The sequence below is a fragment of the Tenrec ecaudatus genome, chromosome 4, assembly GCF_050624435.1.
Source record: "Tenrec ecaudatus isolate mTenEca1 chromosome 4, mTenEca1.hap1, whole genome shotgun sequence".
Lineage (NCBI taxonomy): Eukaryota > Metazoa > Chordata > Mammalia > Afrosoricida > Tenrecidae > Tenrec > Tenrec ecaudatus.
This window is the reverse complement of record NC_134533.1, coordinates 12,767,984-12,791,113: the sequence shown is the minus strand read 5'-3', so window position 1 is coordinate 12,791,113 and position 23,130 is coordinate 12,767,984. Positions and strand designations below refer to the sequence as shown.

The window sequence follows — 23,130 nt, the reverse complement described above, 5'->3', positions numbered from 1 at the left end:
GATTCCGACTCACGGCAACCCTACGGACTGTAACTCTTCACAGGAGTGGAAAGCCTTGTCTTTCGCCCCGGGGCTGGTTGGTGGTTTCAAACTGCTGACCTTGTGGTTAGTCTTCCCGTGGGAAACCGCTGCACCACCAGCACTCCTCCCATCGAAACACACTCTTATTATTATTTAAATAACAACAACGTCGCATCTAAAAGTTCAACGCTATTAAGAGAACACCAGCTATACAGCCATCAAGAGACAGCCTTCCAGGAGCCTGCTACACACGGGCATGCCATCGTGCCGAGCACGGTACAGCCGTCGCAAAAGGTCAGATGCTGTGCAAGTTCACTGGTGGACAATACACGACCATGGAGACAGAAACCAGGTTATCCACATGTTGTGGGTGGCAGGGATGGGGAGAAGGGCTGGGTGTTGCTGCCGGGCATTGAGTTCCTGTGAATGGCGGTGGCAGGTGTTGGAAAGGGGTAGCAGTAACAGGTTACTGATGCACATGGGAAGCAGTTGTCTTGTTTGTGCACAGGTTTCTCCAGTGTTACATGGAGAAGGAAGGGGAACATCAGCTTCGAGACCAGGTTGCCCTAAATTCTGCCCTGCTACTGTCTGCATCTCTGAGCAGGAGAGTTGACATGGCTGAGACTCCGTTTCCCCAGCAGTCAAATGGGGGTGGTGAACTGTACTTCAGGGCAGAGGGGCTCTAAGGAACAACCACGGCAGTAAGATGGCCTTGAGGGAAAGAAGGAGCCCTGCCTGCAGCTGGGCTTGAACCTCTTGCTGCCCGAATGCTACTGGACGGAGCCCAGTCTAGCTCCCCAACTGCTGTGCACACAGTAGGTCCTCAGTCCAACCAGACCCTCTGATATCTTTAACTCGCTGAGTTTCTGCAGCAGAAATCAATCACCTCCACTCACCCCACCCTCCCGGAACACGCTGGAAAGACGCCCCACCACCCCCACCCCAACACATACACACACACTCCCCAGGGCCTCTCTCACCTGGCACACAAGCACAGCAATCCGACCGTGGGGGGCTCTGGCAGGGGCCGGGAGGACACTTGTGGGAGATACAGGACACGTTCCCAGCCTGAGGAGAGGCAAGAGATGGCGCTGGGGGACAGAAGGAGGGAAGGGCTCTGCTGACCTCCAGGTTCATCTGGAACCTGCTTGCTCTATGTCACACCTCGCTTCAGGTTTCCAGTTCCGGATGCTGGCAGCCTAAAGAGCCCATGGGGACCTGCAAAGGTCGCCGTGGGGACGAGCACAGTCTACGGAACCCGGGTCTTCATGTCTGGTAGGCTGTGATTCCAGCCAGCCCCCTTCCCAAGATGCACAGTTCTGTGGAAAAGGGCAGGATGGAGCAGAGTGAATGTGCTCCCTCCTTTAAGAATAGACCTGCCTAGCTAGTAGCGCAGTCGGTTAAGTGCCGAGCTGTCCAAACGCACCAGTCACTCCACAAGAGGAAGACAAGACTGGTCCCATAAAGAGGCCCAGTCTCGGAAACCCACTGAGCAGTTCTACTACGACCCACGGGGTTGCTCTGAGGTGGAATCGACTCCCTGATGGTGAACTTGGTGTTCGGAGCTGTCTGTCCCCTGCCTCGGAGGCGTCAGGGAGGATGCAGGCATGAGAGGGAAGAGGTTACACCTACAGGGAGGGAGACACACTGCATCTTCTTGCGACTTGGAACCGGGGCTCCAGGTTGGCTATGAAAGACGGCAACTAAAGAGATCAACACTCAGGGCAGCACACAACTAAAATCAAGGTTTAACAAAACAAAAGAGCCAGGGGGTTGCAGTCCCGGTACGGACTTGGGTGCCTCAGGGCAAATAATCATCTCTCTGAGCCTCAGTTTCCCCCTCTGTGAGGTGGGCTGGTCACCCAGGAGAGCGCCTGACCCCTGCCTGGTTCAGAGGACCGAGCTGTCTGCCTCCTGGTCTGTGCAGTTCACACCACCTGCTGCTGGGGCAACAGCTGGTCGATGGAGCCTCAGCCAGGTGTAGTTCAAATTCCAGCTCTGCCACCTCCGAGCCTCAGGCTTCTTATTTATGAACCAGCGCCCACACAGGAGCCAGAGCGAGAGGTGCTGCTGGCGTCTCGGTGCAGAAGCCAAGGAAAAGCATTGCAGCTGGCCTGAGCCTGACCGGGTCCACACAGGATGCTGTTGGCCTATCAGTGATCAACAAGTTGGCCCAGACTCTATGGCCTCAGTAGAAGGAAACGCAGCCTGGGCCCCGCACCAGCACCACAATCGTCCCCACCAGGACTGTTGAGATGTGACGGGGTTGCACTGGCTGGCTTTCGGATGTAGATCACCAGGCCTCTCTTCCTAGTCTGCCCTAGCCTGCAAGCTCCGCCGAAACCCACTCAGCACCCAGCAACACACAGCCTTCACGGACGGATGGGTGGTGGCAGAGCCCGGGATGCGTTTGTCAGGAAATGAACCGGATCTTCCCACCGCGAAGTGGGGAATCCAGCCCTGAGCCAACCTGCTCTGCCTCACTGTCCACACCTGGATTTTTGTATCATTAGGAGCTGTTGGGTCCTTTCAGACTCACAGGGACGACTACACAGCACAGAAAAAAACACGGCTGGGTCCTGCGCCCATCCGCCACCCTTGAGCCCCCTGCTTGCAACCATTGAATCACTCCATGTCATAGAGGGTCTCCCTCTTTATCACTGACTCCCACCCCCCACCCCCACTTACCAAGCACGGTGCCCTTCTCTAGGGACTGGCCCTGCCTGAGGAGACATCCAAAGCACCCAAGATGAAGTCTGGCCATGCTGGCTTCTGAGGAGCAGGCTGACTTCACATCCTCCAAGACATGCGTCCGCACAAACCTGCCCACGTCCAGTGCATGCTGCCTCTTAAGGACCCTACCCAGGGCTTCTGAGACGGGACCTACTGCCAGGAGCGGACAGCCTCATCTTTCTCCCTCATCCACACAGACCCCAAAACACAGCCATGGATTGTCCACAAGATGGGGGGACAAACACACCCAGATCAAATGAGCTCAATGCCAACTCAAAGCGGCCCTACAGGGCAAGGCAGAACTGCCCCTGTGGGCTTCTGAGGCGGTAACTCTTGACGGGAGCAGGAAGCCCCATCCTGTTCCCTCAGAGCGCGGCTGGGGTTTCAAACTGCTGACCCTGTGGTTAGCAGGCCCGAGGCATAACCACCACGCCACCAGGGTTCCTGCATCCACACATAAACTCAAAAGACTCCCTGCCATTGAGTCGATGCCGACTCACAGCGACCCTGGAAGGACAGGGCTGAACTGCCCCTGTGGGTTTCCCAGACTGGAGCCCAGCTGGTGGCGTGCTTACGAGCTGGGCTGCGATCCGAAAGGTCCCACAGTTGGAATCACCAGCTGCTCCTCAGGAGACAGATGGGCATTTTGCTCTGGTAAAGAGTTTCAGCCTCTTCTGCACACAGTGAGGACTTAATGCCTGATCAGCTTAAAACAAGCTGATCTGGATCCCACGGTGAGTCCTCGCTCACCCTCCCAGCTGCTCTCTCACTCCCGTTCACTGCCATCAAGTCGATCCTACTCCTAGTGACCTGCAGGACAAGGTGGGACCGCCCCTGTGGGTTTCCGAGACTGTCACTCTTTGCAAAGCAGCTGGTGGTTTTGAACTGCTGGCCTTGTAGCAAGTAACCGTTATGCCACCAGGCTCCGTTCCTCCTGGCTGCAGGTGCCGTTACTGTACTGGCAAATGTTTTGCCTGGAGAGACAAACAGCCCCCTGTAGGCGGGCGGTTTCTGAGGGATTGCCTCCCCCTGCAACCCCGGCATCCCTGGAAGCACAGACGGGCCCTGTTTGCCTGTTTGCTCTCAGCCGCTCAGCACAAGCTCCAGCAATCTAGCGGTTTGACATTTCCCTAGGCCTTTAGATCTGAAAGGTCCTGATCAAAGGTCATGCCGCATGACGTGGACCCCCTCTGACCGAGCTCATCGCCCTTGCCACACACACCCCCCAAAGAGGTCCTGAGGTCTTCGGGCGGGGCAGCTCACCAGGCAGACACAGACGGTGCAGTTGGTGCTGGGCGGAGAAAACACGTCGCCTTCCTCGCGGACGACGCCACCATACAAACAGCCTTTGGAAGATAAACAGAAGGGGAAGGGCTGCTCAGGGCTCTTCAGAGGCACCCAGCCAGGCCTTCCCTCCCTCCCAGGAGGGCGGGCTCAGATGCAGGGGCCTTGGCCGCCTCTGCAAGGGGACGGCCCTGGAAGAGTGGGCCTCGGGATGGGTAAAGCCCCGGGGCTGGCTCCTTGCTGTCTTTCTGGGCTTGGCTCAGTCAAGCTTCCCTGGGGCACCCTGGAAGGGAGAGTTCCCCCCCCCCACCCCCATTTATTCTCCCCCCACCCAGCTCCCTCGTGATGTTTACTGATTTGGTTTGAGATGAACGTGTTTGTCCCTAAAGACTCCTAGTCCATTTCTGTTTTAAGTTTGAGTGATAGGATTCTGATTTTTTTTTGAGGGGGGGTTAAAGAAATATATTTCACATACATGATCAAGAAATGAAATCAAGAAAACTCTCCCGTTAAGCCCTCCGTATATATGGTTCTTCCCCCGCTCCACCATCCCCATAACCTGTCTCTTCTCCCTATGCCCTCAATAGTCTACCCCTTCCCTCTCTTCTGCCCACTCCCTGTCCCTGGCCTCCTCTTAATCGTCAGTGTTGTGTCTATTGGTGCATAAACGACACTGCCTTGCCTTGCCTTCTCCTTGTAGCCAGCTGTCATTAAACACTCCTCTTTGTAACATTGGCTGAGTGGACTAAGCATCCTGCTGTCTAGCTTTGGCCATGTCTGGCGGCGTCGAAGAGCGCTGTCCTTGGGTTTTACTGATGTGTCATCTTCCATAGGAAGCATGTACCTGAGCGTGTTCATCCATCCCTCTACCACTGGGGCTTTTGCTTGTTTCCATGTTTTGGCCACTATGGAAATGGCTGCAGGAGCCATAGGTGTGAGGGTCCCTCCCTCGTGGTGCTTACAGAAGCGTGCAATGAGACAGAGCTTGTCTGTTCCCGGATGCATCCTCCCTCCCCTCTTGGGAGTCCGGCTGGGTGGCTCCCAAGCCGAGCCCCTCTAGGGCCGAGCAGACAGCACTGCCCCCCCACCCTGCCCTATGGAGGACGGGCTTCAAGACTCTGACTCTCTGTAACTTGATGACTCCTGTCCACCTGGGAGACTACTGTCTGTCCTGTCTGATTCAGATGCTTGCCACAGCCTCCAGGGCTTAGCCAGCCCCCGCTGCTCAGCCCCTCCCCCCATAGGTCCCACCACCCAGCAGCCAAGCTTCCTGCCACCTCCACTCAGGCAGGGGCCACCCTCTCTCCCTGCAGGTTTGTTTGTACAGTGTCCCCTCAGGGGGGTTTCTCTAGGCCTATAAGCACCCACCACTCCTGAGCTCACTCACCACCACCTCCAGTCCCCCAACACCAGAGTAGCCCCCCTGCCCCGCCTGTCAGACTGGAGGAGATTGTGTCTCATCTCAACCGAACCCACATGACCTGGTCTGTTCCTGCCCCTCGTTCCCGTTGAACTGGCCCAGGCTCCTGCACAGCGGAATGAGACATGGCTCAGCCTGGTGCCCTGCCCAGCACGGGCCGCAGACATAGCCGGTGGGACCCTTAGGGATTTTGTTGGCTAGTTTTCATCTTTCCTTCTCATTTGTAAGCTCACAGCAACCAGCACGCATCCAGAACAGACGGTGGAGGCGGCACTGGAGATGCCTCCACTGGGACTCGAACCCACCGCCCTCGAGGCTGTTCCTACTCTCAGTGAGCCTTTCAAACAGACTAGAACTGCTCCTCAGGGCTTCTGAGGCTGCCAGTCTTTATGAGAGCAGACAGCCTCCTCACTCCTCGCAGAGTAGCTGGTAGGTATGAACTACTAACCTGGCAGTCAGCCCAACACTGAACCCACTCCACCACCAGAGTTTCTTAGCCTACCTCACTGCCATCCAGCCAATTCTGACTCACAGCGACCCTATAGGACAGAGCAGAACTGCCCCTGCGGGTTTCCAAGATGGCAAATCTTTACAGCAGTAGAAAGGCTCCTCTTTCCATGAGCCACCGGCAGGTAGGTTTGAACTGCCGACCTTGTGGTTAGCAGCCCAATGCGTAACCTACCACGCCATCAGGGCTCCTACCCTCAGCCTATGCAGACAGGTAATAAAATGTCACTCGTGTGTTGAGGAACTACCGGATGCTAAGCCCTGTGTCCTGGGATGCCCATCTCCCCTCCCAGTGCATCCTGCACAATGATTGCAGGAGTGGAGTCCGTGATGCTGCCTGTCCACTCCCACCACCAGCAGTGGGGAACGAAGGAAGTGGATGGGGGGTGGGGGAATCGGAGGAGCAGACAGAATGCAGGAGGTAAGGGGCTAGGCAGGTGTGGGGGCAGGGAATGGCACAGGGAATTTGGAATGAGTCATTGGATGGGGCGGGGGGATGGACAGAATCTTCCGAAAAAGAAGTTCCCTTTGAGGACTCTCTCAGCGCTGACCAAACCCCACTGCCCTCAAGTCCATTCTGACTCAGACCAACCCGATGGGCCAGAACGGAACCAGGCAACCTTGTCTTGCTCCTGAAGAGCAGCTGGTGGGTTTGAACTGCCAACCTTTCAGTAAGCCACCAAGTGCTCACCAGTGCCTCTTTGGCAGAGACAAGTAGTTCCCAAAGTGCGGTCACCCCCCCCCCCCACCACCACACACACACACCAACCTCTCCCCCACCAGCATTAACAGCATCACCATTCACCACCATGAACTTGTTAAAATGTAGAAAGCCTGGGGTGGGGGGAGCTCTGGTGCCAGTTTCCAGAGAAGACAGACAGGGCAGGAGGGGCCATGGTGCTGCTGGGGCCCCCAGAAACTCCAGATGGGTTCCTCTCAGGCCACTGGGAGACACCAGCTTTCCCAAGTTCCAACCAAAAAGGTCCCACCCCTTTTCTGGTCCTTAGTGTGCCCTGAGTCACAATCCTGTGGGGCCAGGGGGCCCTCCAGTGAAGCAGAGCAGCCCTTCCCCCACTAGCTCTCACCTGTGCAAGATGGGCAGCAGCCCCCATCTCTAGCAGGAATCGGGTGGGAACAGGGAGTGTCACAGGTCACCTTCCCACAGACCACCTCTCCATCCTGGAAGCAGAAGTGAGAGTCAAGGCCAGACCTCGGCCAAGGCTCAGACCAGGGCAGTTGGGCCCCACCCTCCCTTTGCCCCCGCACCCACCTTGCACAAACACTGGGTACACCCAGGCTCTGTCCAGCGGCTCCCGGCCTTGTGCAGAGCTCCCTGGTGCTGGCAGGGAGCAGGACCTGGAGCCAGCTTGTCGCCAGTCTCGGGGCCCCGGGGAAGGAAAGGAGTCACCCCCACTTCTCCCTGGAGGAGGGAGGGAGGCCTGAGGCTCCCCAATAGGGAGGCACTGGGCACCGGGGTGGCCATTGGAGTGGAAAGCAGCTGGGCTGGGGTAGGAGTGGAGGCCGTGAGCAGCCCTGGGGTGGAAGGCGGCAGGCAGGTGGTCCTGACTCCGGCTGGGGAGCCTGGTGCCCCTGGAGGTGGGCTATGTCCTGGGGAGAGTGCCCGCTGGCCAGTGTCTGGCAGCAGCAGGAGCATCTTAGGGGGGTGCTGCAGTGGCTGCAAGATGGCGGAAGGAGCCAGCACGGCTTTCGGGAAGGCTGAAACAGAACATGGGAGACTAGATCTCAGCTCCACACCACCAGTCCCCGCATCTTCAACACAAGGAGCCTGGCACCCGGGAGCTCTGGTGCCTGTTTCCAGAGAAGACAGACAGGGCAGGCGGGGCCACGGTGCTGCTGGGCCCCCCAGCAACTTCAGATGGGCTCCTCCCAGGCCACTGGGAGACACCAGCTTTCCCAAGTTTCAACCAAAAAGGTCCCACCCCTTTTCTGGTCCTTAGTGTGGCTTCTGTGGAGGGACAAGCCAGGAGCTCTCCAGACCCACAGCAGAGAGGTCAGTTTCCAGCCGCATGCCCTCATGTGCAGGTGCACACACACACACTCTCACACTCACACACTCTCTCACGCTCAACTTCACACACACGCACGTACGCGCACACATGTTCTCAAATACAGTCACACTCACACTGTCACATTCACTCACACACTCAAAAGCATACAGTTACCCAAAGTCACACTCTCATTCTCACACACACCCTCACACTCCAATTCACACATACACACACTCACAGTTTCTCCATCACACTCAGTCACACTCACACCCGGTCACCCACTCTCAAATTCACACTCAAAATCATGCACGTATACACAGTTACACACTCATTCTCACACTCACACCCGGACACCCACTCTCAAATTCACACTCACACTCAAAATCATGCACGTATACACAGTCACACACTCATTCTCACACTCACACCCGGACACCCACTCTCAAATTCACACGCACACACTCAAAATCATGCACGGATACACAGTCACACACTCATTCTCACACTCACACCCGGACACCCACTCTCAAATTCACACGCACACACTCAAAATCATGCACGGATACACAGTCACACACTCATTCTCACACTCACACACATATGCACACTCAGGGACAGGAAAGGGGCATTTTCCCCCTCTGGATAGAGACCTGCAGTGAGAAAAACTCACTGAATGAACAGATCCAAACTTAACACCAAGCCCACTGCCTGCAGTCAGCCCTGTAAGACAAGGGGAAAGCACTCCTTGGGGTTTCCAAAGTGTAAGCCTTCAGGGGAGCTGACAGCCTCATCTTTCTCCTTCGGGGCATCTGGTGGGTTTGAACTAGTGACCTGTGGGCTGGAAAGGAAGCCCACACAACTATAACTCTATCCTACAACTCTGTCTTCCTTGCCTCTTCCCAGCGCCCCACTAACTACTAATCTACAGAGATTCTAGAGATTTTTAACAAGTGGGGTCATATTTGTGTGTTCATTATTTGATTTCATTTAGCACACTCTGTTCTAGGTCCATGCATGGGAGGCATGTGAGGAATGACCTGTTCCTTTCTGGGTGAATACGCCTCCACTGAATACAAGGCAGACTAGGGGATATGGTGGCTTGGGTGTAGCCCAGGGCATTAAGCTTGTACAAGCGAGTGAGATGTCGGGAGAAGGACGCCCTCCCCGGGCCCCAACACCGACACCACGTGGGCACACCCCCAATGTGGGAAATAAGATGCGGATAGACCTTCCATTGGTCAGACGCGCATTATCTGCGAAGCACCTCCGTAAAGCACAGCGGGCCTCCTTAGCGTCTCTCCTAGACCCGTGTGTGTGTGTGTGTGTGTGTGTGTGTGTGTGTGTGTGTTTACGTTTGGCCATCATGAGTATTGGGGTTCATGGGTGTGCCTAGGAGTTGCAGTGCGGGCTCCTGTGGAAATACTGTTGAACCTTCTGGGGACCGCGGCAGAGGCCTCCTTCCCGGGGTCCAGCCGACTGGGAGAACTTTGTCCCATCCTTCTCCTCCATTCTCTTGTTTAAACAAGTGTTTTACCGTGAGGTGAGAGGTCGGGCGACAGGGCTGGGGAAATGGGCTAAAACGGCAGGGGATGATGAATGGATGAAGCATCGAAGGAGAAAGGGAGGCAAGGTGGGGTCCACAGTTAGAGGTAAGGGCCACCACTTAAAGGGCAGGGTCTGGCTTTTGGAGGATGGGGTGAAGACTGGGTAGGCGGGGCCTGGTGTTGGGTGGGCGGGGCCTGGTTATTAGAAGGTGAGGTTAATGTTGGGTGGGCGTTGGGCAGGTGGGCTCTGATCATTGGAGCATGAACTTGTTGGGTGGGTGGCGTCTGTGTTCTGAGAGCACCCACCTGATGCGGAGTGGGCAGGACCTAGTGCTGAGAGGGCGTAGCCTGTGCTGGAAGGGCGGGGTCCTGCACTCACCTTCACAGGACACACGGTCAGCTCGGAGCCGGAAGCCGGATCGGCAGGTGCACAGGAAGCTGCCCACAGTGTTGTGACAAGAATGGTGACAGACTCTCCCGGCCAGCGGCCTCCGACACTCGTTTACGTCTGCAAGAGAGCTTCGCTTATACCAGCTGGACAGCCTGGCCCTTCTCCCACAGGTGGTCCAGAGGCCCGGAGTTGCAGGCTGAGGGGCGGGTCCTGGTCCAGGGTCAAGGAGGTGTCTTGCTTGGTTGGCGTGTCTCGGAGCACGAGCGCTGGCCTCTGGAGTGCGCCCGCATCAGATCAGCAGGCATCGGATGCCTGGTGGCCAGGACACAGCCCCACCACCCAGCGCTTTACCAAGTGCTGGCTCCGAGCTCACCAAGCCTCCTCTGCCAGCCTCCCACCGCCCCACCTGTCTAGCTTGGGGCAAAGAGGCTCCAGCGTCAAGAAGCAGGCTTCAAAACAAACTGCCTCTGCTAGAACAAGGTCCTTCTTCAGGCCCAAGGGACCCCACCTTTCCACCCATGAGCCAAGCTCAAGTCAAACATGCCACTTCCTTTCTGGAAATTTCTGCGAATGGGTGAGGAAACAGGGGGTGCCTTCTACACCGGAGCATCCACGACATAACGTACTTTATTTACCAAGAAAGTGGGTGAGCAGAGAGGACCCCCTGGGGTGGATGAGGGCATGCTGGGATGAAAGGGGCGTGTGGTCAGAGAAGTCCAGGGCAGGGGACGGCGTGGTGACCCTTTTCTGTCCCTGCACACACCGTGAGCCTCCCTCTTCGTCCTGCAGGGCCTTACCTACCTACGCAGGAGTGCCGGTTGCCATGGAGATGGAAGCCTGGTCTACAGGAGCACCGGTAGCTGCCGATGCTGTTTCTGCACCGCTGCTGACAGGGTGTCCTCAGGCATTCATCGGTGTCTGGAAGGAATAGAGACCAGGCTGCGGCCACTCCCAACAGAGCTGGGGACATGTGATCCCTTCCAGCTCTCTTATCACCATCAGCAACTGTGGTCGGGGGGGGGGGGGAGGGGCGCAGCAAGCGTAGCATAGGCCCCCCTCTCCAGCCGGCCCATAGGCAGCTTGTTGTCATCCTGTGCCACCAAAGAATTCGGACCTGCTGTAAGCCTACAAGGCAGAGAACGGGTCCCACCAGGTCCATTAGACTCAGGTGCTGGGGTGGAGGTGGAGTGGGAGTGTTGAGCCTCTGAGCCAGCCCACTTCTTGCCATCCTGAACCACCTTTTCCTCTGGTCCAGAGCCTCCTTGGGGTCCCCCGACTGCACTCATGCCGCGACCAAGCCGTCTTCTACACAGCACCTTCTGATCAGCGCCCACACTGACCAGGCCTCTGTTTCCTCAAAGCCCCTCCAGGTTTTACTCGTGGCCCTGGGACAAAGTTCCTTGTCCTCCCTGCCCCTCACCTTCCCTCTGGCTCAAATGTTTGCTCTCTTCCAAAGGCCCCAGCTCTTAGAGTCCCCTACCCCCTACCACCACCACCTCCCTTCCCGGCCCCGTGCCCATATTCTCTCCTGTCTGCCTGGAAGGCCGTTGCCTCATGATTGGCTGGAAAACTCATGCCTCCAGAGCTCTTCCTCTGTGTATGCTTCACTTGTTGCTGCTTAAGCTTGTGCACCACTGTCAGAAGAAACGTGTCCATGATCGCCACCCAACCAGGTGGACCACGGATAGGACGTCTGCACGACAGTTGTAGAAAAGAACATGGCAGCTGAGATCCCACAATGAAGAGACTTTCCAGACATGTTGCTGCGGTGGGGGGGGGGGGGTGTTAAGAGAGACACCTGGCACCAAATGCCAGCTCAAGTATGATCCTGGATAAGACCGTTACTTTGTGCCTCTGTGTTCCTATCAGGAAAATGAAGCTGAAGAGTGCCAACATCCTAGGATACTTCGGGAGAAATGGGAAAAAAAAATATATATAAGCATATGAAGTATCTAACGCAGTGCCCAGAACACAAGAGCTCTATTAGCCTCACTGTAAGCGAGTATGGAGGGGCAGCGAAAAAGCAGAAGACCTTCGACGAGATGGACTGCACAGTGGCCGCGTCAATGGTCTGAACCAATTGTGAGGATGGCACGGTACAGTGCAGTGTTTCGTTCTGTTGTACGTCGGGTCGCTATGAATCGGAACTGAAAACACCTAATATCAGCAACACCAACAAGCACAGATGGCCAGGAGCCCTGGTGGCAGAGCGGATAAGCGTTGGGCTGCTTACGTCAAGGTCAGCAGTTTGAAACCACCAGCCTGTCCACAGGAGAAAGATGGGGCTCATACTCCCCCAAAGAGTGACCATCTCAGAAACTCACAGGGGCAGTTCTACCCTGTCCTCTAGGATAAGGTGACCAGACGTCCCGCTTTTGGCGGAACAGTCCCGATTTTTAACAATTTTTCCCTCATCCTGCGGCGTTTTAAAAAAGGCCCAATTTTTGGAAAGAATGCATGACAAGCTAGGGTATAACTTCCATATGGCTATTTCGCCAGGATATGATTGTTATCAATGGTGTCCCGCTTTACCCATGTTAAAATCTGGTCACCTTACTAGGGTCACTGTGAGTCAACTCAATGGCAGTGAGTTTGTTTGTCTTGTTTTGAAGCATGTGTGAGTGGTTAATACGATGCAGTAATAACACCTGGTCCAAGCCAGGGCATTTTCAATCACTTTGTGGGCACGCGAAGGTGAGACATTGAATAAGGAAGGCCAAAGAAGAACCGATGCATTTGAAATTGAAAGTACCATGGACTGCCAAAAGAATAAACAAATCTGTCTTGGAAGAAGGACAGCCAGACTGGTCCTCAGAGGCAAGGAGGGAGAGGTTTCGTCTTCACGTACTTTGGACGTGTGATCAGGAAAGCCCTCAACAACTAGGTCAGGGTAGAACCACCCGGTGAATTCCTGACCCTGCTAACTGCTATGGGGTCAGCGGCCTAATGTACAATCCACTACGCCACCAGGGCCCCTCCTCAGAAGAGAGGGGTCCCTGCAGAAGGACATCCTGCTTGGCAAGCACAGGGGTCACGGAAGGAGAGGAAGACCCTCGGCGAGATGGAGGGACACCGGGGCTGCAGCAATGGGCTCCGACATTGGAAGAACAGGGCGGCTGACGCAGGGCACGGCGGCGGCGCCTTACTGAGGATGGCCCTGAAGATGCACACACCTGATAACCAGGGAGAGCCAGGCGTGCCCGCAGCCATCGCCACAACTCCCCTGAAAGACAGCTCTTATCATTTACAAAAAATCACAACCCAATAGACTGTAAAAGAAATATCCTTCAAGCCTGGAACTGAACCCACCCTGGGGTGGCAGTGACCTTGCAGCCAGACATCGGAGGGGCCTATGGCGTGCATAAAAACCACTCGTGCAAGGGACGTACGTCTCAGAACGCGTACGGCGGCATCTGCCCCGAGGCGAAGCTGGGGGAGCAGGAAAGGAGCAGGAAAGGGCGGGCTGACTCGGGAGCCAGGGGAGAAGTAGGGGGAGTGCTAGTCCCTAAAGAGGATTGAAAGGGGTCTGAAACCAAATGGGTAGCAAGTGGAGCGTGGAAGACAAGTGTGCCCTGCACACCCAGACCGCATTTTAACAAACAAGACTCTCAACAGAACAGGGCCGAGGGGGTCCCTGGCCTCGTTTAAATGCGAAGATCTACCAAGGTAGCTTAGGAAGACCAGGCCAACCTACTTGGTAAAGTAGAAAAGAAAAAACAAAAACAACCAATGAACCAAAACAACTCACTGCCCTTGGGTGGATGCTGACTCAGAGCGACCCTAGAGGACAGGGTAGAGCTGCCCCGTGGAATTCTGAGACTGTAACTCTCTACAGGAGTAGAAAGCCCCATCTTTCTCCCGGGGAGTGGCTGGTGGTTTTGAACTGCTGACCTTGAGACTAGTAGCCCACTGTGTAACCATTACGCCATCAGGACTCCCCCGCTCCCAAAGAGGAAGTGCCTCAGTGCGGTGGGTGGACACGGCGGCTGCAACAATGGACTCAAACACGGCATGCAGAGAGCGGAAGGTGCAGGGTCGGGCGGTGGCGTTGTGCCTGGGGCACCGAGCCACAGCAGGAAGGCTGAGGGGTGATGGTCAAAAGCACCCCTCTCTCACACGGCTCCCTGGGAAGGAAAGGTCCCTTCTAGTCCCTGGATTCCCTCAACACTCCTAAAGCATCCCAGCCTTGCCATTCCTGTCATCCTGTCTCTCTCCCTAGCAGACCAGGGCAGCCTCCTCCCACCCCATGTGCCTCTAGAACTTGGGGCGCGGCAGCAGCACCGTGGAAGATACTGAATGCAGTGAATGAAAGATGCCATCACAGTATGCCCTTCCCCGCCTCCCTTTCTGGACCTGTTCACGACCCTCCGCCCCCTCTTCCCTGGCTCTTCCTCTCTCCCCACCCCTCCACCCTGCAGTAGCAGCAGCAGGTTCCCGGGCTCCAAACCCTGGCTCCTGCAGGCACTCACAGAATGGCCTGGGCCAGCCTTGCTGTCCTCACGTTAAAATGAGGGTGATGGGGGGGAGGCTGTGTGATGCTGACGTCCAGGAGTGGGGGTGGCAGCATCAGCCTTCCCCCCTCCCCCTGCCCCAGAGCAGTGGTCCAGCTGCGTCCTGCCCACTCACCTTGGCAGCTGTGGCGGTCGGCAGACAGCTGCATGCCCGGCCCACACTCGCACACAAACCCGCCCTCTGTGTTCACGCAGTGGCCCTCGCAGGAGGCACTCAGGCACTCGTCGACATCTGCGGAGAGAGCAGTACACCAGAGACGCCACTGGGACACGGGGAGGAAAGAGACCCCTCGCCAAGTGGGCGCCCATTCTGGAAGGGCAGACCACACAGAGAGAGAGCCAGGCAGCTAGCCTCTCCTGAGACCCCAGGCCAACTCGGAACACACAGGGCAGCCCCACCAGGTAGGAAGACTGATGCCCTCATCAACAAGTAACACCGCCCCCCACACACACAACCATACACACACACTGAAAATGTTTCCTAAAAAAAAAAAAAAAAAAAGAAAATGTTTCCTGAGCACGGCTGTGGACATGAGGCTTGGAGAGTGGCCCCAAGAGACACAGCGCCACAAGACACAACCCTGACTTTCCAGATCTGGACAGTCTGATACCAGGCAAGGCAGACCCACACCCCAGGGAGGCAGTGTCACAATGTGGGTGACATGTGCCCCATTGGACATGTCTCCCCATACACACACATGCAGCAGGGGCTGGAGGTACCAGCAGATATCAAAGGAGGGGACCGTGCAAGTGGAGAAAGGTGGGGGCTGTCCCCAGGCTCTTTGGGAGGTGGCAAGTCTGGTGAAAGTTCCTAGAGAAGGGGGTTAAGACCCCCTATACACACACACACCACCCCGGCAGTGGAGTACCCTTGGAACAGTGGTTCTCAACCTTCCTAATGCCGTGACCCTTAATACAGTTCCTCATGGTGTGGGGACCTGTAAAATTATTTTAGTTGCTACTTCATAACTGTCATTTTGCTACTGTTAGGAATCATCATGTAAATATCTGATATGCAGGATACATTTTCATTGTTACAAATGGAAGGAACATCATTAAACATAATTAAAGCATAGTGATTAATCACAAAACAATATGTAATTATATATTGTGAAACATTTGTGTTTTCCGATGGTCTAAGGAGACCCGTGTGAAAGGGTTGTTCGACCCCCCCCCAAAGGGGTCGCGACCCCCAGGTTGGGAACCCCTGCCTTGGATGGTACCAACGCTGTTTTCAAATGTTCTCAGCTGCCAGCCGTGAGGTTGGAAGTTCAGTCGGCCAAAAGTGCCTCTGAAGAAAGGCCTGGCAAACTGCAAAATGAGCCACTGAGCACCCTATGGGGCCCATTTGACCCAGACACACCCCAGGCCATCATGAGTTGTCAGGGACTGGCAGGCTTGGTTTTTCGGGGTTCTCTGAAGGTCAGGTGGAGGCCACCTGACAGTGCTGAGAGCTCCATAGAGAGGGGCAGTTCTCTCTCCTATTGGGTCTGGCTCTGAGTCAGGAGATGGTGTGTGTGTGTGTGTGTGTGTGTGTGTGTGTGTGTGTGTGTGTGTGTGTGTTGGGGGGGGTGCGCCAGGCTGTGCGATGCCAACATCTGTGATACCATGTGATCAATTCGACAGCCGGCCGAGAGTTTTTCTTTTTTTTTTTTCCCCGAGAGTTTTTCTATGAACCACAGACGGCATCTTTCTCGCTGCCAATGAGTCAGTCCCAACTCCGCGACTGCACAGGGCAGGGAAGAACTGCCCCTGTAGGTTTCTGAGACGGTCACTCTTTCCGGGAGCCAGAAAGTCCCATCGTTCCCCGAGGAGTGGCTAGCGCTTTCAGACTGCTGACCTTGTCCTCAGCAGCCCAGCCCAGCAGGGCATACTGATACACTATCCAGTGAGAAAAATGGTGGACAAACATATAGCAAGCCGTGTGCTTCTTTCTGTCTGTAAAGGGCACACGTGTCTGCACATACACACACACTCACTAACGGACCCCGCCCCCATCCCACCAGGGGCGGGGGTGGGGGTTGTTGGCAGGTGCCCTGAGTCTGTTTCAACCCTCAGCAGAAGGGAACCTGGTTCAAGGCCTCAGCCGGTGGCTTTTGTTTCCCTCACTAGGGGTGGGACCAGGAGAACCACCTTCACTGTGAGTAACAGTATCTCTCTCTGGGCCTTAGTAACAGTATCTCTGGGTCCCGGCTGCCTGGGGGCGCCTTTGTTCTCATCTTGCTTTTTATTTCCCAAATGTTCTTTCTCGGTGTGTGTGTGGGGATGGACCTTATTTTTACAAAGCTGAAACTCCAAAGGAAGGGGCTTGTGAATTCTCTAGGAAGATGGGAGGCTCCTTCTCAGGTACTTTGGACTTGTTGACAGGAGAGACCAGGCCCTGGAGAAGTCGCCATGCTTGGTTCTGCCTTGTCCTTTCGAGCCTAACTGTGAGTCAGGGAACACGAGGAAGACCTTTGGCCTGAAGGATGGGCACAGTGGCAGCAGCAATGGGCTCAGACATAAGAACAGCTGGGATCTGGTGCAGGACCAGCAGGTGTTTCATTGTTCTTGGGGGTCGCTATGGGTCAGGATGTTGAAGATGTTGAAGATACTGGTCCACATCCCTGGCTGCCCTTCAGAGCTGTGATGGTCAGGATCTTTTGTGTTTGTCTGTCTATCTGTCTGTTTGTTTATTTTAATCACAAATAATACTTCAACCAAAGAATGAGTTTGGCTTCCCCAACTCACCTGTCTTTGGCAAACGTTGCCTCCTATCAAGGAAGTCACTCCAATCCAGGTGCCCTGCCCCCTCTGTGCCCACCCCCCCAACCCCCAGCACCTTGCGTTTCCTGCTTCCTGGCCCTGGGTGTCACTGCCCCGTGGTTGGTCTCCATCCCCACACCAGAAGCTCCAGAACAAGAGATCACTCTCCTAGCTGCAGCCTCGAGCCCACAATACCTGTCTGCTGGCGAGCCCCCGTGTGTCAGCCCAGAGCTGTGCTCCTGCGGGCTTTCCTTGGCTGAGTTCTCTGAGATAGCACTTTCAAGGCACCTCCAAGTAAACTAGAAACACTCCTCTCCCCCTCCCTCCACCTCCCCTCCTCCCCCACTCCCCAAGCCTGTGGCACCACCCAACGAGCCTGGCCTATAACAGGTGCTCAGTGTTGTCCTTTGGTTTCATCCTGGCCTGGCTACCCACTGTGAACCTCTCTGGACACCACCTGAAAGGGCAGGCGGAAGAGGGCAGAGCTCCCGCCCCGCCTTACTGGGTCCTACCCCCCAGGTCTCTCACCTGTACACCTGATACCAACAGCTGTTTCTGTCATCAAGAAGCCCACTGGGCACACTCGGGCCACCTCCTGACAGCCGCCGTGGTTACAGGTGAGGTCACAGCCGTACTCCCCGCAGACTCCGTGGGCTTCTAAAACAGGCATGACAGCGGTGAGCAGATACCACATGGCCCTAAGTCCTGCAAATCCATCTCTTCATCTGTAAAATGGGCACAATAAAGTCTACCCCCAGAGGGTCCTTGGAAGAAAGACAAGGTTTTCCACTCCTGTCACGAGTTAGTCTGGGAAACCCACAGGGTCAGTTCAACCCCGGCCAACAGGGTCGCTGTGAGTCGATGGACCCGCTGGCAGTGAGTGAACTGGCTCCTTGTGCGGGAACACACCTCAAGGACCAGGTGTGATTACTGCCATCCTACCCACCAGCCCTCGCCCGTCCTGTTACCTGGGCAGGTGGCCCCTTGCTCTCCATCCTGGCAGGAGCAGACGTTGGGAGCAATGCAAATGCCACTCCCACAGCCGAAGGAGCAGAGGGCTGGAGGAGAAATGCAGGTGAGGGACAGGGGAAGTGTCTCTCGGCCAGCCCCACCCCGTGCCCTGCTGAGGAAAGAAGCTTGGGGGCACAACATGGCACTTACGTAAGGTACAATGCCCACTGCCCAGGGAGGGCGCCCAGCCGGGACAGCAACCACTTGGGAAGCCTGAGAGGCAGACGTGGGGACCCAGCCGGCGTCTGTAAGAGAGGAGAGAGCACTCGCCACAGCCTGCCCTGGGGCAGGGGCTGGCCAGCAGGGCTGCGAAGGCCTCTCACCAGTTTGAGAGCTATTCACCCACCCTGTTGTTGTGCACAACGGAAGACGGCTCAGACCCCCTCTCCTGGGAGACAAGACACACCTGAGGTTCCAGAGAACAGACCACCAGCCTCTAAGATCACCTGGCTCACCTTGACTCAGCCAAGAGCCACAGGGAGAGGGGCCTCCAAACTGAAGGGCCCCCTCCCACCCCACACCTACTACCTCTGGTCTTTGCATTTACAGTCCTCAGGAGGGTCTGCTGTGGTCAAACATCTGCTCCCTCCCTCACCTAGCCAGCCACACACACACACACACACACACACACACACACACACGTCATATGATTTGTCCGTTCTCTGTCTCCCTGCCACCCCATCTCCCCAAGAAGGACGTCCCGGGGTATCAGGCACCACTCCAGGTGCTGGGGAGATGGGGTGGCAGGAATGTGCAGGGAGGGCAAAGCAGAGGAAGGAGGTGCCCTGGGGTGGGGTGCATTGGCATGACTGCATCCCTAGGATGGAGTGTGTATGTGGGGGAGGGGGTATGTGTGCTCACCATGCTGCACCAAAACTGGAGAAGAAAGGTCTTCTCACCAAGACACAGGCTGAGGGTGAGAGGGGACCTAGTGTCCCCTTTCAAGGGACACCAGGCAGACATCAGGGCATGGCAGCCACCACGATGGAGTGGGGCATGGAGCCCCCTACTCAGGTCAGGGGGGGGGCGGTTTCCTGGAAGGGGTGGGGGAGGGGAAGAAGAGAGTAGGAGTCCCTGGCAGAGGGAACTACATGTGCAAACGCCCAGGAGGAGAGCAGACTGTAACTGGTTCCAGTGATTGATGAGCACGGATTGGGAATCGCAGTCCAGCAAGTGAGACCCACCCCGTCCGAGGCAATGGGCAGCGCAGTCCAGCAAGCAGTATGTGGTCTGCTGGGAGCTCGCTGCTGGGCAGGACCACAGTGGACGTGGACGGGACACCTGCCCTCCTGTCCTGCTTTGGGGAGCAAAGCAAGGTGCGGAAGGTGGAGACTGGGCAGGTGATTTCAAATGTGACAACCATTCTAGGACAAGATGGTTGACAGAGAAGCCTAGACCAACCGTCCTAAGTCCTTTGGGGCAGCAGCCTGGGAGGGGGACCACCATGTGTCAGAACATGGCAGGGGAAGCCACCAAGGAACCTTCCAGGGCTGGAAGGGGCAGAGGCAGGTGGCTAAGTGACTGAGCTGTCCCTGCGGTGGAACTCCGTCAGGGGGCGTCCCCCCCAGCAGGAACTGGTGGGGGCGCAGCAGAGTCCACATGTGGGTTTCTTGCCTCCTGCCCCCAGGAGCGTGGCCACTGGCCAGGCGGCCGCTGACAGCGAGTCCCCTCGCTCTGAACACGCACACGCGCCGCGAGGGGTCGCGGGCACCCTAAGCCCATGCGCCTCTGCACAGGGGACGCCAAACCAGCCCGCGGGACCAGGGCCCTGGGAAGCTCGTTCCCAGAGCCAGAGCCAGCGACCCCGACCATCCGGAGCGACCTGGTGGCACTTCTCGGGCTCCCTGCAGCAGGGGTCTGGGTTCTAGCGCAAGCTCAGAAGTGCACCCGGAGCCCCGCTCTCTGTCTCCGTCCCCATCTCTGCCCGGGACCCTTCAGATGGTGGCCAGCGGAGCCCACTGGCACCCGCCCCGGGGCGCACGTTGTTCCGTCTTTGTCCGGTTCCCGAGGGGTGGACTGCGCCTTCGCCGCTCCCCTGCACATGGTGGCGCGCCCCCAGGCGCCGGTGGCGCTCCGCGGGGCAGGGACACGGCGCTTACCTCTCTGGGACGAAGTGCCCGGGCGCCTTCCTCCCGGGGAAGCCTCGGCCTGGGGTCCCGGGCAGCAGGATCGCGGCGCACGCGGCCCGGAGCAGCAGCCCGGCCCACATGACCGGCGGTGGCGGGTCCCCGGCTCGGCTGGACGCGGGCGCCGCGAGGAGGAGGGGGCTGCCGGCCTCGCCCCTCCTCCCGGCGCCGCGGGGAGCGAACCAGCGAGCCCCGAGCTGGCACGCGGGAGCCGAGGGCGGGGGGTAGCGGGGGTGGGTGCAGACGCCGAGGAGGAGGGCCGGGGGTGCAGGGGCCGCGGGCGGGGGTGGGTGGGTCTCTGGCCCTTCGGAGCCAGGCGCACAAAAGGCCTCTCCCCTAGATCGCCAGCCCGTGGCCTCTCAGGGGAGGTGCAGAGGCCGAACCGGGGGCAAAGATCGGGGACCCCTGGGGCGGAGTTTCGCCCTGGGCTCACTCACACCCCCTGCATGGGTCGAGTTGGGCTGTGGGCGTCACACTGAGGAGGCCCTGGGAGGAAGAACCAGGCTGGCGGGGAGACCTGGGGAGACTGCAAGTTCTGCAGAGCCCAAGAAGCCTCTGTAGTCAAGTGAACGAAGCTTGGATCTGCAAACCCAGAGCCTAGGTCGATCCCAGCCTACCTTCAAGGCCTGAGAGCTAAGCTTGTGGGGCACAGGTCCACCCATTCTCTGGCCTGGGGGGTGTCTGGAACCCCCAGATTCCTTTGGGCACCTAGGACACATGTGGCCTCGCCAGGCACTGCTGGGTGCGTTTAAGGGTGGGGACCCTGGGCTTGTCAGTGGAAAAATAGAACTGGACGTCTCTTTAGGCGCCTTCTGCAGCTGCCCCAGGCCACACTCACAGCCTAGAAGTCAGCCAGAGACGAAGGCCCTGCAGGGAGCAGGTGGCAGGGTGGAAGTAGAGAGAACTTGCCCAGGAACCTATGCTAGCCACCAGGTCCAACTGGTCAACCTTCCCCTTGAGCACTGCTAGGGATAAGGAGCTCGCTAGCTGATTGTCAAAATGCAGCCCCAGTCAGTTTGTAACATGTTAGGAAGTGTTTTCTTGCCTGCTTTAAAAACAACAAAGCTGGGTCTGGGTTTGTGGCTCTGCTGCTAGGATTGCCCTCTGCTGGCTGCCTTGGGCCTGCAGGAAGGACGCTGGTGTACCAGCTCCAGCCTAGACCCTCCCTTCCTTGCTTCCAGACCACCGCCCACCCCTAAGAATAAGTCAATTCCAACTCATAGCAACCTATAGAACGTGAAGGACGGTTGCTGTGGGTACTGGGAGGAACTCCTTATAGAAGTTGTTAGATGACTCCTATCGACCTGATGCGGGACAGAAGCAAAGACTGCCTGTCACTGCGGCATCCTCACAGCTGTCCTTGTTTGAGACGCTGGCTGCAGCCACTGTGTCAACCTGTCTTGTCGAGGGCCTTTTTCATTGCAGTCACGGAAACCCGCGGGGGCAGTTCCTTTCTAAGTCTGTATGAAGCTTCCTAGGAGTCAGAATTGACTCCATGGTTTTTCCAGGAGTAAAGCATTTTGCTCCTGAAGAGCAGCTGTTGGATTCAAACTGCTGGCCTTGCAGTTGGCAGCCCAACGCGGGGCCCCTGCAACGCCCCCAGGGGTCCTTCCAAATGCCCTGCCTTGATCTACGCAGAAGGCTACTTCTTTTTGGCAACCCCATGATGCTGCTAGGGTGAATAGTTGGCAGTGGTGCAGAAGAACCTGGGGGTGGAGATCACCTTGCTAAGGCATTTTTTTTTAGCACCAGCTGCTAAGTTGCCGCACCTGAGTCTACGTGGTTGCGCTAGCTCACCTGGCTACTTTTGACCCCTCTCCTCCATGTGGTCAACGTTTTATATCAAAAGGTGACTGGAACATCTATCTGGGGCTAGTCTGGGTCCTGAGGGTGTGCAGAGAGCAAGGCCATCTTCCCGTCTTGCCTCTGAAAGCCAGCACTGCACCTTCTCCCTCACCACCCAGCCTGTTTCCCGCCAAGACTTGCTCCAAGGCTCCCAGTGTGCACCTGGAGGCTGACCATGCATGGACTCACCACTCTCCTGGACATCTGGCTGGTTCAGAAATGGGGATGAGCATGCAGCTCTTCACTGGGGCCTTGTCCCTATGAAGGTGACCACTTGATGTCCACCAGGACCTACTGCTTCCTGGCCCCGCAGTTACCCACAATCCCGAGCCAATTGCACAGGGCGCCTTTTCTTTCCACCCTGCCATCGAATGGCAGCTTCCCTTCCAGCAGTTTCCAACCCTACCACCTGTGGGGGTCCGACCCTGGAGCTCATCCTCCACAGGCTGGCCAGCGAGTGGGCAGCTGGAATAGCAGGGATGCGAGTGTGCAGGAGGGAAATCCTGCTGGCAAATCCCAAAACCATGTTCTAACCAGCCGGTGGCATTGGCCTTGCTCCTGGTATCAATTTAGCTTCCCTCTGGTTCTGGGTCTCTGTGTTCCCTGGACCCCCAGGTTTTTCCGGCTGTTCCAGGGCTCTCAAGGAGCCTCCCCTCTCCCCCACTTGTGGCCTGGGGCCACTGGGTGACAAAGGGACCCTCTCTGGAGGGCGGAGTTGTTGGCAGCAGCACACATGCCTCGGCTGTGACCTTTTTTCTAAGTGGCCATGTGGTGAGTCAGTGTTTCTAGTCAGTTCCCAAAGGTCTGTTCGTGCAGAGGCTTCGAGGGAGGGAGCCAGTCCAGCTGGCTGGAGCAGGGCTCTGAAGACCACCTTTCACCCGGCAGGCAGAGGTGACTGATGATTCTGAAGAGGGGCCAAGATGCCCTGGTGGCATAGCGGTCAAGTGCACTGGGCTGCTTACTGCCAGATGGGGAGTTTGAAT

General features: G+C 56.9%; 1 protein-coding gene across 1 annotated transcript in view; it reads right to left on the bottom strand.

Annotated features, from left to right (window-relative positions):
* VWCE (von Willebrand factor C and EGF domains) overlaps positions 1-20,385 on the bottom strand; it is a 32,624-nt gene extending 12,239 nt beyond the window's left edge. Inside the window, exons 1-11 of the mRNA XM_075547557.1 lie at positions 20,276-20,385; positions 18,327-18,421; positions 18,134-18,223; positions 17,694-17,822; positions 14,536-14,652; positions 10,711-10,827; positions 9,898-10,026; positions 7,236-7,681; positions 7,051-7,144; positions 4,018-4,100; positions 1,002-1,089 (exon numbers count right to left, since the gene is read on the bottom strand). Of these exons, the coding sequence (XP_075403672.1) occupies positions 1,002-1,089; positions 4,018-4,100; positions 7,051-7,144; positions 7,236-7,681; positions 9,898-10,026; positions 10,711-10,827; positions 14,536-14,652; positions 17,694-17,822; positions 18,134-18,223; positions 18,327-18,421; positions 20,276-20,385 (1,498 nt within the window). The remainder of the gene's footprint in view (positions 1-1,001; positions 1,090-4,017; positions 4,101-7,050; positions 7,145-7,235; positions 7,682-9,897; positions 10,027-10,710; positions 10,828-14,535; positions 14,653-17,693; positions 17,823-18,133; positions 18,224-18,326; positions 18,422-20,275) is intronic.
* Positions 20,386-23,130: the final 2,745 nt, after the last annotated feature.